The 17,118-nt window shown below is 37.6% G+C and overlaps 1 protein-coding gene across 3 annotated transcripts in view; it reads left to right on the plus strand.

Annotated features, from left to right (window-relative positions):
- The window catches only part of ATP8A1 (ATPase phospholipid transporting 8A1), a 268,024-nt gene that overhangs the window by 220,232 nt on the left and 30,674 nt on the right, over nucleotides 1-17,118 (plus strand). For all 3 annotated transcript variants that reach the window (XM_023224492.2, XM_023224493.2, XM_023224494.2), the window contains 6 exons: nucleotides 620-694; nucleotides 799-921; nucleotides 4,147-4,225; nucleotides 9,598-9,659; nucleotides 11,607-11,663; nucleotides 12,571-12,678. In XM_023224492.2, coding sequence (XP_023080260.1) covers nucleotides 620-694; nucleotides 799-921; nucleotides 4,147-4,225; nucleotides 9,598-9,659; nucleotides 11,607-11,663; nucleotides 12,571-12,678 — 504 coding nt within the window. The remainder of the gene's footprint in view (nucleotides 1-619; nucleotides 695-798; nucleotides 922-4,146; nucleotides 4,226-9,597; nucleotides 9,660-11,606; nucleotides 11,664-12,570; nucleotides 12,679-17,118) is intronic.

Raw genomic sequence — 17,118 nt, forward strand, 5'->3', positions numbered from 1 at the left:
TGTAGAGGTTATACATCCATTAACATCATTTTAAAGGACATGTGACAACTTAAGAAAATGCATATTACATAATATTAAGGGGGAGGAGCAGAGTATGACAATCACTGTATGCAGGTTTCCAATAAAGTAAATTCGTGAATTTAAGTGAACTGTACAACCAGTGCAGATGAAAATAGTGATTGTATTATTGCAGGAAACTATTTCCTAAATAAACAAGTGTTACTTTTATAATTTTAAAAAACAATCTTTCAATAACTGCATCCTGATATTTTTAAGGGAATTGACGCTGAAAAATTTAATGAGATATACATATATTCTCTAAAAGTACTGTTAAGAAAAACAAGATTGTTTCTCATTTTTAAATCGTGATTTCCTGTTCATATATTTCTTTTTTTGATTCAGCAAGCAGGACCAATTCTGACATAAATAACAAATACCCTATGAAAGCATCTCTTTGAATCAGAAAGTAAACCAAAGAAATGTCATTTTCAAAAGAGTCATGAGTATAATACGTTATGTTAATGCTCCTATTATGCAGCAGTTGAGTATACAACAGATTCTAAGCAATGCATTTATGTTTTTGTATTCTAATTTTGGGGGTTTTGGGTTTTTTTCCTAGATCTGGTTTGCCTTCGTTAATGGCTTTTCTGGACAGATCCTCTTTGAAAGATGGTGTATAGGTCTTTATAACGTGGTAAGTTTAGGACATTTGATAATTCCTGTTTCATTGAATACTTGGAGATAAAGGTTCACCCTGCATTTGGCTGCTTGACATAATGACCAGTTTGTGTGCTTTAGATGTTTACAGCAATGCCTCCTTTAACTCTTGGAATATTTGAGAGATCGTGCAGAAAAGAGAATATGTTGAAGTACCCTGAATTATACAAAACATCTCAGAATGCCCTGGACTTCAACACCAAGGTAGGACGCAGTGCCCTGGCTGGGACATGTTTGGTGGTTCTGTTTTTACTACCCTCATTACATGGAGTATGTGGTTTTCCAAGGCCAAGGATACACTAGCCTGAGACAACTCCAGGGTACTGACTATGGCAAGTCATATTTCTTAAGGTTCTGATACAGGCAGAGAAGGTTTTTTTGTTGGTTGGTTGAGTTTGGGGTTTTTTGTGCGTTTTGCAATTAAAATGTAACCAAATACACTTGGGTTTGCAAGGCAGCAGTAAAGCTGGCCTGACATATAAAAATCATTGTCCTTTTGGTTCTCCCGCCTTCTGTTTTTGCAGTGTTGTGGTGACATGCTCACTCCTCACAGGGGCTAGTCATCTAGGACTGGTAAGGACTGGCTTTATGTGTGTAAAGGAGTGAGAAGTATTTTATTGTTCCTTAACTGATTTTCCATTTTGTGAAATATCTTTGTCCTCATTAGAATTTTAGATCTATTGTGTCAGGCATTAAAATTACAGTCTCTGGGAAATAGTACTCAGTATTTCCAAGCCATAAAATTAAAAATATAAGATAAAATATCCAACAGTTTATCTAAAATCACATTCTGGGTGTGATCCAATAGCATTTATCCTAGCCACAAAAAAAAAAAAATCATTTTCTGTATAGTTTACTTTCCTGCAAGTATATATTCTAAAGTGTTTCCATTGGTAACAATTTCTTGTTTAATGTGAGTGTGGAGGAAAAAATTTAATATTACAACAATCAAAGTAGGTGTCATTTTGAAACTAACATTTGTATATTTTATTGGTGTTATGAAAGCAACAAATAAAATACACCTTCACAGAATTGCTTCTGTTTAATATAGTGCATGTTTATTAACATGTTACTGATAATTAGATATAATCTTAACTCAGTGTCTTGAATTTAGTACAGTTAATGTAGGATATTTTAAATATTTAGGAATTCATAAAGCTTTTCAATGGCATTTTCTATATGCCAGGAGAATAAGTGAAACAGGTGTTTTGGTGCCTTTAACCTCACAGCATAAATGATAGTGCTAGGTTTATGGACAAGACGTTATTCTTCTTCTGAGATGTGATCTTCATGAACACACTGTGCCTATGTATCCAGCTGTGCACATGCATACAACTTGATGGCACTGTTTTAAATAAATGAATTTGGCTAGCTCAGAACAGACAGACTGAAGGATTATTTAACTTATGCCATTGGTTCCAAAAAGTATTTTTAGTGGGCTCTCTTAAAACTAATACTATTTATAATATGCAGTATCTCTGCTTTCATTTTTAAATGTTTAACTTTTTGATTTTTAAATTTATTTGTGATACCCAGTTTGTATTAAATTTCATCACATTGCTGTAATGTTTTTCATTACTTGTGGTGGGCATTCACAAAAGATGGCAAGCCACAATCAGACTATGGCCTCTGTTCCCCTGAAAAAGTGATCTGAGAGCTAGGGAAGTTCCAGGCCTACTAGTATATTAACAATAATTCTCACGAACCAACCTCAGCCACAGGCCTAGTCTACTAGAGCGTGGGTTCCATAGTACTGTCTCTGAAGTTAACCTCCAACCACAAACTTGGCCGTGCCATTCTTGCTTAAAAACATAAATTGATCCTCACAGAACTACCCAAAATCATTCCTGCAAAGGCACATTCTTCTGTACATGGCAACTTGGACACATTTTGGTGGCCAGGAAAAGGGTATAGCGGGTAGTATATTGTTTTAATGTGGGGGCATCATTCCTTGTATCTTTTATTGTTGAAAAAAGTTTTTCATTATCTGTAGAGCCCAGGCATTCAGACAAGTCATCAGATCAACCCAAAAGGGTTATACAATTTCTACACCCATTTGAGTATTTATAGTTTATATACATGAGTTGCCAACCCTGTTTTACAGGGTTTATGGATTTTTCTAGTGATTTCAGTGAAAAGTCTTTGATTCAATCTAATATAAGTGTTTGAAAATTCAGGGACAAATGGCTACAAAATGCATAGTTGTATACACAGCAGTTGCTGGGGGTTCCAAGTGCGGGAGCATTGTTGCCCTGAATGATGATGCTTACGTTTGTTATGGTAAAAAGGGTCGGAGGTTCTGAGGTCGTGACAGGGGTTAAAGGATTAGCATGTGACAATAAGTATCAGTCAGGAAAATGGAAAAGTAGAACTAATTTTTCTTGCACCCACCTGTGCTTTCTGTCAAATAAAAACTTGTGCTAATGACATAGTGAGGAGAAGAGACAAAGGTTAATGAGTAACACAAGTTCAAATGTGTAATGTATTGGAGCGTAAATTGGATCATACAATCCAGTGTGGCTGGGAGAACTAACAAAAGAGATTGAGCTCACAGTGGAAAATTTTGGGAGGCAGGCAACTTAATTTCTGTTGTTTGAACAGCTTAAAACTATTAATACATGCCAATTTTATTTAGCATAAGTTTTGTTTGCAAGAAGTACTTTTAAATGACAAAACTACAACTGTTCAGAGGGGCCATAAGAATTCTAAACAGTTTTTCTATAACTTAATCTTTCACATCCATGTTACAAAGAAAGTACCAGTGATGCTTGCTCTCTTGTTCTTAAAATACAATAGATATAAAAAGTGATAACTATTATATGATGTTATAATTATACAAAACTTGGTGTTAACAGGTGTTAAATTGTGAAAGCCTTTAGTAAAGCCATAGTCACAGTGCTTTATTTGTATGATTATATAATTTAAATGTTATACTGGCTATAACAAGTATATATCTTGATACCCTGCAGAGTATAGTACAGAGTATCTTTATATCTCTTGATAAGAGAAAGCATTACATCTTTAGCATTGGAAAGTTTATAGTTGTACATGGGGAAAAGAAAGGGATTTCACCAAATTATAATCTTTTAAAAGTCTATTCTTCTGGAATTATGAAATAGTCGCACTTAAGGAATTTCAGAATCTGCATTTTTTTATTTTAAATTTTCTTTTTTTTTAGGCAGAAATTTAAATTTGTTTTTTGAGAAGCAGAAAAAAATTCAAGTGAAGCTGAATTTTGAGAAACATAAAAATAAATAAATGACCCATGAAAGTCTAAGAGGCAGAAAGTGTCTGTCAGTTCTATTAATTCACAGTGGTGGCCCAACAGAAACACGTTTTGTGAATCTAGCTCATAGATAAAAAGAAAGGTCAGAGTTCACAGAGCTAGTTTATCGCAAATGGTTCTCATGGATTTTTGTTTTCCCTCAGGTTTTCTGGGTTCATTGTTTAAATGGCCTCTTCCACTCAGTTATTCTGTTTTGGTTTCCACTAAAAGCTCTTCAGTATGGTAAGTAGAAGGGATATGAATGCAAAGAGGTGACTTTTTACTTTTTTAGAAAAATAACTCATTGTCAATGTATGTTAAAAAGTATAGCAGTCTCATAGTATGATATTTCTCTTAACCTAAAATGCATGCATCCAAAAATTGTACATACTTTGAAGATTTTTATTATTCCTTTGGGAGCAAAGTGATTTAATATATGCAAAGCCTTTCTTCTTTACTTCTCATGTTTTCCAAAGTTGCAGAGAGTTAAATTTTAGGGCTTTTTTTCCCCTCTGTTGATGTATAGTTTGAGGACAATAAGTGCTAATATTTTATGTAGCCTATTTATTATACCTGTGAGGCTTGTATCAAGCCCTTTATACTGAAACTAATCAGACATGCTGGTATTTTCAAGTATACTTGAGCCAGTGTTTTGGATGAGGTTTTTAATATGTTTTTATGTTCATCTTGGAGTATTAGCTCTGCTCATTTTGAGGGGAGTGATTTTATTCTCTCAGTTTGGAGAGAGAGGATCATGGTGCATTTCCTATACACATAAAAGTGATTAAATAGCTACTTTAGAAAAGAGATCCCTGTGATTCTTAAGCTGGTGCTGCTCTGTCTTGGAGCCGACTTTGCCTTGAGATCCTGGGGAAGACACCAACCATTCAGTGTGCCTGCTTCAATACTACGGTAATCAAAAACACAACACACAGTACACCCAAGGAATTGTCAGTCCTTTATAAATACAGGCCATACCTACTGTCTATCAGTTAATGGTTGCCATCAGAAAAGACTGCTGCCTGCTGTTGCCCACTGTTGATCTCCTCTCCATAGGTAGCCAGAGTGATCCCTGCAAAACATGAATCAGGCCAGGTGCCTCCCTCCTCAGAAGTCCATAAAGATTTAACATACTTAGAACAAAATCCTCCACCTCCAAATTGTTCCCCATTCTTAACAGATATTCGAATTGACTCTCTCCCCGCCCATGCCTCAGGTCTGTGCTCAAGAAGCCTTCCCAGATCATCCTGTCCAAAAGAGCAACCACCACCTGCCCCCACTGCTCCTAGGCTCTATTCCCTTGTCAGTCTGTATGTCTTCATGGTATTTGTCAATCAAGTTTTGATATGTTTGTTTCTTTTATGTGGTCTTTCTCCTCTTTTATAATTGAAATTTCAGAAGGGCAGGTAATTAGTAGTTTCATTGCATTCACAGTGCTTAGAACAGTGCGTAGCTTGTAGTAGGCACTCAGCAAATTGTAAATGAATTACCAAGAGCATGTGTCATAAGCAAGGTGAGTATTGCAAAGAAGCCAGTGGTTTCATATTCTAGCTAAGATTTTAATATCCTTTATTGATTGCTCAGTAAATTACAACAGTAAATACTTTTCAATGTCTAGGCCATGGAATGAGCATGGTAAGAATATTTAATTAAGGTGTAGAATATTGACCCAGGAGGCCAGGAAAATTACAGTGAGTTAGTTTGCTTGCTTGTTTGTTTGGCTTTGACATATAATTCACATACCATAAAAGTTATCTCCTTTAAAGTGTACAATTCAGTGGTTTTTTAGTATATTCACAGAATTATGCAGATGTCACCACTATCTAATGCCAGACATTCGTATCATCCAGTAGAGAAACCCCATATCCATTGGCAATCACTCCCTGTTTCTCCACACCTTCCCTACCAGACCCTGGCAACTACTTATATATTTATATTTATTTTGTCTCTGTGGATTTACCTATTCTAGACATTTTATATAAATGGAATCATTATGGGACCATGGTTCATCCATGTTGCAACTGGAATCAGTACTTCCTTTTTATGGCTAAATAATATTCCATGGTATAGATATACCACATTTTTTAATCTATTCATCAGTTGATGGACCTTCACATTGTTTCCACCTTTTGGAGCAACAGGATATGGAGGTCCAGGGTACAATTCAAGACACCCTGACCTCAGACAAGCTCTCCAAGTAAAATTTATTTTCAAAACGCAAAATCGATACAGGTTTGAAAGACAAGGCATGCCCATCTATAAAACTGCTATTTCAACCTTCTAAATTAGAAGAAAAGAAATTGAATATCAAAAGTCACTTAAACCAGATAGCATCCGAAACACCTTAGCAATGACAGGATTTCAAAGGAATTCCCAAGTGACTTCATCTTCCAGAGAAGCAGTTCCTAGATCCATCATTATGTTTCTCTGGAAAGCCACACAGCTATCCAGCTTCAGTCAAGGCAGTTCACGGGAGTGCTGCTTATAGAGACCAAAACTAGCCAAGCCTAGGGAACACTTGCTTTCTCTTTTTAAGGGGTGAATCGACGTTTAGCATAAACTACTTTATGGTTTTTATGTTGAGGGGTTTGTAGTTGTTGTTTTGTCTTGTTTTCATTTTTAAGTAAGGAGTATTTTTAGGGAGGGAGGATTCTTTTGTTTTTTGGTTTCTGAAAGGATGGGGATACTGAAGAACTTCACACATGCTATGTAATATAAAGCTACATATTCATTTATTCCTTTGCCTCAGCAGTTCTGAAAGAGTAGTCTGTAGACCCTGAGAATATCTAAGACCTTTTGTCATCCACAAACAGTGGTACCACTGTGCTGTTCTTCACGGTCATGCACTAGGTTTCATTTAAGAATGCACATGAAGACACCATAAAACTAATGCTTTTTTTAAAACTTGAACCATCTTAATAATATTCTGTATTTGACAAAATGGGAAGTATTAACATACATATAAAGCACTTCTGCATACCAGAGTGCAGTGATTGTCTCAAGGAATGGTGCCTTCTGGATTGAACCAGAGGCTGCAGAATCATGCATGGGTAAAAGATCCATTCAAAGTGCAAAGTAGGCTGGGCACAGTGGCTCACGCCTGTAATCCTAGCACTTTGGAAGCCCAAGGCGGGTGGATCACATGAGGTCAGGAGTTCAAGACCAGCCTGGCCAACATGGCGAAACTCCGTCTCTACTAAGAATACAAAAATTAGCCAAGTGTGGTAGCGCACGCCTGTAGTCCCAGCTACTCAGGAGGCTGAGGCAGGAAAATCGCTTGAACCCAGGAGGTAGAGGTTGCGGTGAGCCGAGATCGTGCCGCTGCACTCAGCCTGGGCGACAGAGCAAGACTGTCTCAAAAAAAGAAAAAAGAAAAAAAAAAAAGGTAAAGTACAAAGTAGACTGATGGATTTTAATGCAATAAAGTACAGAAAGTTCGTTGATATAGTTTCAGATTGATATAGTTTCAAATTCCACACTGGTAACCAACCTTTAAGAAACTACCTCTCCCACTTTGAGAAACTACTTGTTGGCCAGGCACAGTAGGTCACGCCTGTAATTCCAGCACTTTAGGAGTGCGAGGCGGGTGGATCACTTGAGGTCAGGAGTTCGAGACCAGCCTGGCCAATATGGTGAAACCCTGTCTCTACTAAAAATACAAAAATTAGCTGGGCGTGGTGATGTGCGCCTGTAACCCCAGCTACTTGGGAGGCTGAGGCAGGAGAATTGCTTGAACCCGGGAGGCAGAGGTTACAGTGAGTTGAGGTCACATCACTGCACTCCAGCCTGGTGACAGAGTGAGACTCCATCTCAAAAAAAAAGAAAAGAAAGAGGGAGGGAGGGAAGCTACTTGTTGAGTTTTGATGTAGTATCAAAGACTGTCTATCCACAATTACTGGAAAAGATTACTAAAATACTCTTCCCCTTTGTAACTCCATATCACTGTGCAGCTGGAGTTCCCTTTTATATTTCACCCAAAACAACGTGAGAATCCAGCTGCTTTCTGTTAAGCCAGAAATAAGAGATTGTGAAAACCCAAACAATACCAGTTTTCTCAATTATTTGTTTGTTTGCTTTGGAAAATAGTTACTTTTCAGAAAACCTGTCATTTATATTGCCATGTATTAGGTTTTATTTTTATGATCAATGAATACATAATTTTAAATTTTCTGTTTCAATTTCTAATTTGGTAAATATTGATAGACATAAACCACATAAAAACTTTTTGAGACCCTCAATAATTTTTTAGTGTAAAGGGATCCGTAGACCAGGAAGTATGAGAATGAGTGATTTACCCAAATTATTCAAATGCTAGACATACCTTGCACCTGATACTGCTTGGTGCTTTACATACAGAACTTCATTGTCACTTCAAAACCCCTTCAGGGTAAATAGCTTCACTCTTTTTAGCTAAACCAATTTCCGAGTTCCGTAGGGATTGATTGTAAATAACCCAAAATGACACAACTGTTAATAGTAATAAAACTACGCTTCAGTGTCTCCAAAGCTCGCTAGTACCACTCTCTGTGTTTCATCCCATACTTTATTCTAATATATTTTGCCCGTATATATTTGACTCTGAATAAACGTTGACTATGTGCATACATCATTGTATTACACATATCATGGATTTTAAATTTTTCAGTGGTATCAATGATTTAATTATTCAGCTCTTTCTTATTTTCACTTGATTTTATCAGTACTAGAAATTTTTGTGCATCAGCCACCACTTCCTTCATCTAAAGCCACATTTGAAGGCAGCCAGGTACGGTGGCTCACTCTTGTAATCCCAGCACTTTGGGAGGCCAAAGCCAGCAAACCACCTGAGGCCAGGAGTTCGAGACCAGCCTGGTCAACATGGTGAAACCCCATCTCTACTAAAAATACAAAAATTAGCTGGGTATGGGGGTGCACACCTATAATCCCAGCTATTCCAGAGGCTGAGGCATGATAATTACTTGAACCTGGGAGCAGAGGTTGCAGTGAGCCGAGATCACACCACTGCACTCCAACCTGGGTGACAGAGTAAGACTGTCTAAAAAAAATAAATAAATAGAAATAAAGCCACGTTTGTTAGTCATTACTAGAATAACAAAATACTTCAAAATATGCCCCTGCACTCAGCCAGACTCTCAAAGAGCCACATGCCTGAAACCACACTGGTGTTCCTTGGCCTTCTGTGAGTTGCTTTTCTGAATCCCTTGTGGCCCAATGCCAGCAACTTTATTGAGAGATAGCAAGAAGGTTCCCTATGACTATCATCCATATTGGTAGCAGAGTTCTTTATTACAATCCAGAATGCCCTTTCCTGCTTTGTTTGAACAATTTGATTTTTTTTTTTTTAATCTTGTGGACTCTGAAAATTCGTTAACAAGTCAGGTTTCCATCTTCAATGTTGGCTTTTGTGGCCTATCTTTACAGCAGCTTTGTTAACACTCTTTCTTAGAGTGTTGGGTTTTTTGTTTGTTTGTTTTTTATTAACCTCATTTCTGGCTCCATTGTGTGTCCCTTGATTTCCCTTTCTTCGTTCAAACTTTCTGAATACATTTATCTTTGAAAAGATTCTGAAAGAATCTCATTTTCCTTTCTAATAGGCCTCTCTCCTTTTCATCCAGGTACTGCATTTGGAAATGGGAAAACCTCGGATTATCTGCTGCTGGGAAACTTTGTGTACACTGTGAGTGCAGGATGTTGGTCTCTTTTGCATATAAAATCAAAGCCTTTCATCTGCGCTGATTTCATTTTTAAATTTAAAAGTAATACGTGTGTTTCTGGATTTAAGGGTTGTTTATAGTTCCCTTTAAAAATTAAATAAGACCCAGGGCTTGTAACAGGATCTTATTTCATTTTTATCAAATAATAAAATAAAATAACTGAATGATAGGAAATCAATACCATTAAGTAGCAGAAGGATTGAGGTTTTGACAAATCTGGGGGGTCTCCTTTCTCTTGGCATCAACCCACTGAAGTAGTAAAAGACAAGCAAAAATACATTTGCAGGGGCTGGTGGCTCCTTCTCATACAACATGAATGCGAAAGCAGAGCAGTGGATAGAAATAAATCAGAGTGTATGTCATGGATGTCTCCTGGGGACACTTTACAGTATCCAGGTCTCAGGAGAGTAGTTTTCTTAAATTTATTTCAAACTATATCCTTTTTTTTTTTTTTTTTTTTTTTTTCCTGAGAGGGCGTGTTGCTCTTGTTGTCCAGGCTGGAGTGCAGTGGCACGACCTCGGCTCACTGCAGCCTCTGCCTCCCAGGTTCACGTGATTCTCCTGCCTCAGCCTCCTGAGTGGCTGGGATTACAGGCGCATGCCATCACGCCCAGCTGATTTTTGTATTTTTAGTAGAGACAAGGTTTCACCATGTTGGCTAGGCTGGTCTCAAACTCCTGACCTCAGGTGATCTACCCACCTCAGCCTCCCAAAGTGTTGGGATTACAGGCATGAGCCACCACACCTGGCCTGTATCTCTTCTTTTAAAATTTTTGGATCACATAAATTAGTTTTTGCATTTAGTAAGTTTTATTTTAACAACCTAAATCGCCATTAGCTGTCCTGCTGAGAAAGCTCAACTGTTCTTACTGTAACCTGACTTTACAACGCCCCTGGGAAGTGTCTTATCACATGCTGTGTGCAAACCCTTAATGTGCCCTCAAGTAGAACTGGGCACTTCAAGCAGTTATTGATCAAGTGCTAGCAAACATCACTTCCATCACCACAGCTGTCAAAGGTGCCTAGAATTTCCTCAACTACTAGCAATATTTAAGATTGTATTATTATAAATAAATAATATTCCATGTTAATCACTGTTCTGAGTATTTTAGAGTTTTACTCTCAAAAAAAGAAAAAAAAAATCTCTGTAAGATTGGTAAGCTTTATCAGTCCCAGTTTACAGGTATAGGAGTTGAGACACAGAGAGGTGAAGTAACTTGCTTTGTTCATTAACCACAATAGCCAAGTGATAAGGTCTTGGGCACAGATAGTCAGACTCCATGGCAAGTACACTTCATAATTATGTTATACTGTGGAAAACACAGAGCAATCAATCCAACCCCAGTTTCCTTTTTCAGAATGACTAGCATAAGCCCCAGTGATGGGTGCGTATATCACTGAAAAATGTCTCATATCCTACTCAGCAAGGTTTTAAGTAAAGTTCTAGAGTAAGCATTTAGATTTCTAAATGTATGGTTATTTTATTCGTTAAAATTTGTCTTTAAAATTCAGAAAGTTGGACTTTTAGTATGAAAGGGGATTTACAATAAAGGTAAAGTAAGCTTGAAAACTCAAATTAACCCAGGCATGTGCTATTGCTGTTCTGAATTGTACAAAAAGCAGGAAACACATACAGAGGAGCTCGTGGATGGAGGGTCAGGCTGCGCAGGTGAGGGAGGGGCAAGGAAGCCGGAAGTGCAGTGCTGCCCTGGGCACCTCTGACCTATCACAGTCCCATCGGCTGCCCAGCTAATTCACCTGTCTCTTTGCTGGTTGGATGTACAAAGCAAGCAGCAGTCTCCTAGTCCCATAGTTAGATTCAGAGATATCTGTTCTTTATAAATCTTTTAGTCATTTGATGAACTTTCATGTTTATGAGATAAAAATAGCATTTTTCCCTTCTGTTTTAGTTTGTGGTGATAACTGTGTGTTTGAAAGCTGGATTGGAGACATCATATTGGACATGGGTAAGAAAATATCTAACCACAACCGAGAAATGTCACATTTACTTGTGCATTATCTCCAGTCTTGGTGGTGGTCTTTCCTCTAACTTGATATGTCCCAGGTTGATATGTCCTAGTCCACAGGTTTTCAGTTGTGGGATGTCAGGGGTCAGGAAAGGAGAACTGGAGGTTTTATTTGGGAAATACTGAGTTAAACTTAAACAAGTGCATTACCACAAGACTTCTCAGAGCCTTTAAAGTATTGTCATATATTATGAGTATCCCAGGAAGTTGTGAGACTTTAAACTTACAGACTACAAATCTTTTCTTAGAGGTGTCACTGGACTGGTGTTCTGTAGAAAACCCATTGGAAAGTGATTCTGACGACTGAAAATATTAATGACAGGTTTGTCCTCAGACATTGATAAATACCCAGTCTTGTTCCATTTTAGATAACGTTAGTTTTGCAGTATACCCCCATCCAGTAGAGACCCTGGAAACAAAAAGAAATTAAAGTTTCATGTCCCTGGGAAAGAATGCCACAAGGCATTTGGATTTAACAGTCATCAGCCTACATAATAATATTCTCACAAGGGTCTGACATCTTTCGGTGAGAGCATGCAGACCAAGAGTAAGGCAGACTTCCAAATGTTCAGGGATAAAAAAGGTAAGAGTAAGAGGAGAAAACTACCAAAAAAGCTAGAGGAGGAGCAGTTCTAAATTCCAGTACCACAAACATTGCAACTGTTGTAGAAGAGATTAGCACTTAAAGATCCAATTTAAAAACACACACAATTAGGTAGAAACTCCTATAGATAATATTTTTATGGATATAATAAAAGGTTAATAAAGAAATTTGAGAGAGTTTCATTGGTATTTGTGTACTCGGTCTACATAAAACTTTTTTGACTCAGATTTCCTTGCTCTACAGTTCAGCCACATAGCGATATGGGGGAGCATCGCACTCTGGGTGGTGTTTTTTGGAATCTACTCATCTCTGTGGCCTGCCATTCCAATGGCCCCTGATATGTCAGGAGAGGTAATGTGCGCTAATAACTCATGATCCAACAAAACCTTAAAAACGGGTATTTTTTTAGCGAACCTTAATCATTTAGCATAATTTTCCATCTTGTTGGTTTATATTAAAATAGTATTTGACCATTTAAAAGCTGTTTTTAAACTCCACAGTTTTGAGTGATTAATCTTGAGAGAATATTTTGAACTTGAGCATTTTTACTTAAATCTGATTTATCCTTTCATAAACATAGCCAGGACAATAAAATATGGTTGTCTGGAGCTTGAATCTCTTTAAGGATATCCATATAGAAGATGCCATTTTAAAATTACACCATAAAGCCACAAATACATTTTGATTAAAGATTTGGGGAAATGGTGAGTTTCTGTCTTGGGACAGTCTATCATTTCTTCTGTTATCTCTTATTCTAGGGAAAAGTCTGCTGTCACTAGATTAAATGCACTTTTTGAGTTGTCCTAATGACATCAGTTTGGTTTTCATTTTGAAAGAATTAGGGCATCTGACATTTCAGCCTTATCATAGTCCATTTTCAATTCTGTCTTTCAGTTTCTTGTTACACGGGTAGGAATTGAGTTATTAGGTGTTCATGGGGGAGTGTCAAAAGATCTCCTTTCCTTCTGAAGAGATTCCAGCAGTAGGAGGGTTTATGATTTCAATTGCAGGAAATTTGACATAAAATGTATAAAAGAAAATGTGGAAAACATTTTGGGATTTCCTGTGACCTCACAGTAACTTGCAAATCAAGGTAATGTGAGCTCCATGACAGTACATTGTTTTACCGCAGTCACAGAAACCCTTTCCAGTGGTTTTCATGTATTTGTTGCCTCTAAGTACTGCCTGAGTACCTTTCACTTTTGACAGTCTGGTTTATAGATCATTTTCATGAAATTTTATCTGACAGCATCCTGCTTTTTATAAATTAGCAGAATGCAGACACATTTTTAAAATTTTGTGGTTAAATTTATTAGAGAGAGGCATTATATACTCTTACAGCAAAACCAGACGTATCAAGGAGTATGTACTTCCTTTGACAAAAAGTGAAGGCTTCTTTTGAAACATATATTGTGAAAACTAAAAATATTACAGCATGTATTCTAAGCAGAACAGGGAGAAAGCTGTGAGTGGGTCTCCTCATTACCTTGGTTTCCGAGTCCTTTTCCTGAAATAAAGCAGTATAACTGAAGGAAAAAAAGTATGTGCCTGTGTGTGTATCTGATGATGACATTTGGAAAATTTAATTCTATTCTTTGTTTTTATTTGATGTGCTCTGTCTCATTGGACCTGCTTTTCTCTTAGGTCGATTTTAACTTGATATCTTTTTCATTAGACTTAAGTCTTTGCCTTTCTTTATCTCATTTCTTAATGTTTATTTTATTTTCAAAATGAATAACACAAAAGATTTGAGACCCAGATGGTTTAAGCAAGTATGGCCAATAGGTTTGATGACAAGAACTGAGGTTTTGACCACCTACTTCTAGGACAAGTGTGAAGTTTAACTGGCTTTTTGCCAACCAAATATAATTCTACCCTTGCCTGTAGAATTCCCAGAATTACCCAAATACAAAACTTAATATCGTCTCTTGAGACTCATGGTGATGCTGTGTTTAATTCAAAGTGAAATGAATGTCAGTACTCCATCACATTTCTGTTCACTTCATATACAGAGGGAAGTGCTAACAGAGGTTCTTTTCTTGTTGTTTTATTACTACTGCTACTCTGAATATAGTGTTTAAATAGCTGGTGCTCCACTGAAAATATGAAAATGGATTAATTCAGCTGTAGGGTAGGCTTGACTAGCATGTCCAAAATGTAAGTCTGTTTTCTTTATTCAAGCAAAGGAAGAATACTTTAAATTTATGAGCACTTTAGCACTCCCAAAGCATTTTGGTGTGGGTATGGATGTGGGTGTGGTGGGATGTGGGTGTGTGTGTGTGTGTGTAAATGAGCCTCACAGTAATGCCAATATAAGGATATAGTGAGTATACCACTCAGATTCTCCAGGGTAAATCATCTCCATTTACTGTTTCTTGAGCATTAGGCTAATAAGTCCCAAAAAAATGTCACAGCTGTATTCAATTTTTAAAGTTTTTATTATAGATGTAGAGTCACTAGTTATGTTAGATTACAACTCAGTTAATATCAGCGAGAATGATTACTATTAGGTCTATATTTTTCTAATCTTAAAATTCTTAATCAAGAATATAGCCAAATATATACATGTATATATACATACATATATAAATGTGAAAAATTCATGTATGTGCCAATATTTATATCTGTAGGTATATACACAATTGGCCAACTATCTTAAAGCTTATTCAACTGTTAACTTTCATAGCAATATAGTATTGTAATATATTGTACATTACATATATTATCTATTGCATATAGTAATATATTATTGTAAGTAATGCCAGCATAAGTTAAATGTTAGCATCTGCTGCCTTGACATTTTTTATGATATCCACGTAATGAAACACGGCCCAGAGCAGCCCCCAGAACTTGAGGCCATTCTGCAGGATTCCTGATGCCGGGTGTAGGTAATTTCTGTCAGCACCACTAACAGGGTCATAAGTATCTAATCCAAAGACCATATCCCCAGGATCCCAGTCCTTTCCTGTGTTGATTTGGCAGCAATTCATTCCACACTAAATAATTAACTAATTATGTACATAAGTGTGTTTTGGTTGCCCAAAAGCTTAATAAGGGTCTCCAGGATGGTACCTTGTAGAGGTGGAGCAGAGAGAGAATAGCAGCCCTGTGCTGGTTCAGGAGGTATTTTGGAGAGTGAGATACTGTGTGGTTCTAAAGGGGCATTGACTGAATAGAGGAGCTCTATAAAAAGGCAACCAAGATCTGGGAAGAATAACACCAATAATACCTCATGAATATTGAACGCTTACTTTATCCCAGGTAGTTCTGTAAGTACTATATATATATATATATATATGTATTTTTTTTCAATCAACCAATCCAACAGCTATTGAGATTCTTCTGTGTGTTTGACACTACTCTAGGAACTGTGGATTCAGTCCTGAATGAAACAGACAGAAACCCATGCCCTCCCATAGCTCACTTTTCTAGTGCAAGGGGGCAAACCGTAAATACAATGAGTAATGAAATATGTGCATATTTAAGTGTCTAGAGAAAAGTACAGCAGGCAAGGGGAACCAAGAGCCATATTTTCAGTTGTGTTTCCCATAGAGCCTTGTGGCATTTACTCATAGTCAGATTTTAAAAAAAAAACCCTGGAGGAGCTTGAGAGGGAAGTGTCATGACCTGATTTATATTTTTGCAGTAGGACTCTGACTGTTGTATTGCAAGCCGCTTAGGAGGCTATTCCAATAAAGCAGGAGAGAGATCATGGTGTGTGGGGCAGGAGGGCAGCAGTGGTAAGAAGTGGTTGCATTCTGAATACTGTTTGAGGGGAGAGTCAATAAGATTGATGGACAGGTTGGACGTGAGGAGAGAGGAGAATTTGGGGCAGACTCCGTTGTGTTTGCCATGAACATCAGGAGAGAGTGCTTGTCAGTAGCTCACATGATCCTCACACCAAATGGGTTGCCATAATCACCGCTTTACAGATGTGGAAATTGAGGCACAGAGAAGTTAGGAACCTTAACTGACATCACTATCTGACTCATAGTGGCAGAGATAAGGTTTCAACTTTGATGTCTGATCCCCAGGTCTGCTACCTTAAACGTTGCCCTGTGCTCCTTCTCTGATAATAGTTGCTAAGAGGAATGTGTGGTGTTTGATCTGGAAATTAGAAGTCTGAAGGGACCCTCAGTCCTCGCAGGTATTTCAGGGATTTGTAAAGGAAAGGAAATCTCTGTATTCTGTTTTCCTGGCAGCACTACCTCCTTCATGTTTCTTCTCTCTGCCTTTTCCTCTCTATAGACATTGCAGCGGTCTTGTTCTTCCTTAGTGCTTCTTCCACATCGGTGCCACAGTAACCGTTTCAGAATGCTTCAGCTCGTTCTCGAGTGACCACTGTGTCTTCATTTCTTTCCTCATTCACTCAGACCTAATGGTGTGGGGACCCTAGTGCCCCATAAATGAGTGTTAAGTGATTGGCAAATAACATTTTTTGCTTGCTTCCGTGTTTTAGACAAACAAATGAGAAACAGTGAAATAGAGGTTATAGAGAAGCAGCTTTCAACTCACGTAAGTACATCTCTCCAACATCTTGTGATTTCCAACACATGAAGATTTTCAGCAACAGAACAGGATGCTGGTCTCATTTAATTAATCCTTCCCAGGCCAGGCAGATGAGCTCTCAGCCACTGTGATACTTAAGCAGCACTACATTCTATGCCTCTGAGCTTGTCTTCCAACTCCTAAGAGAGTCTCTTATATGCCTGTCTTTACTGCGTCCACTTCAAAGAACTATCTTAAAAGGGCACCGATATTTTGCTCTAGTTAACAGGATCTCGGGGTGCA

This window comes from Piliocolobus tephrosceles, chromosome 3, assembly GCF_002776525.5.
Source record: "Piliocolobus tephrosceles isolate RC106 chromosome 3, ASM277652v3, whole genome shotgun sequence".
NCBI classification, from domain to species: domain Eukaryota; kingdom Metazoa; phylum Chordata; class Mammalia; order Primates; family Cercopithecidae; genus Piliocolobus; species Piliocolobus tephrosceles.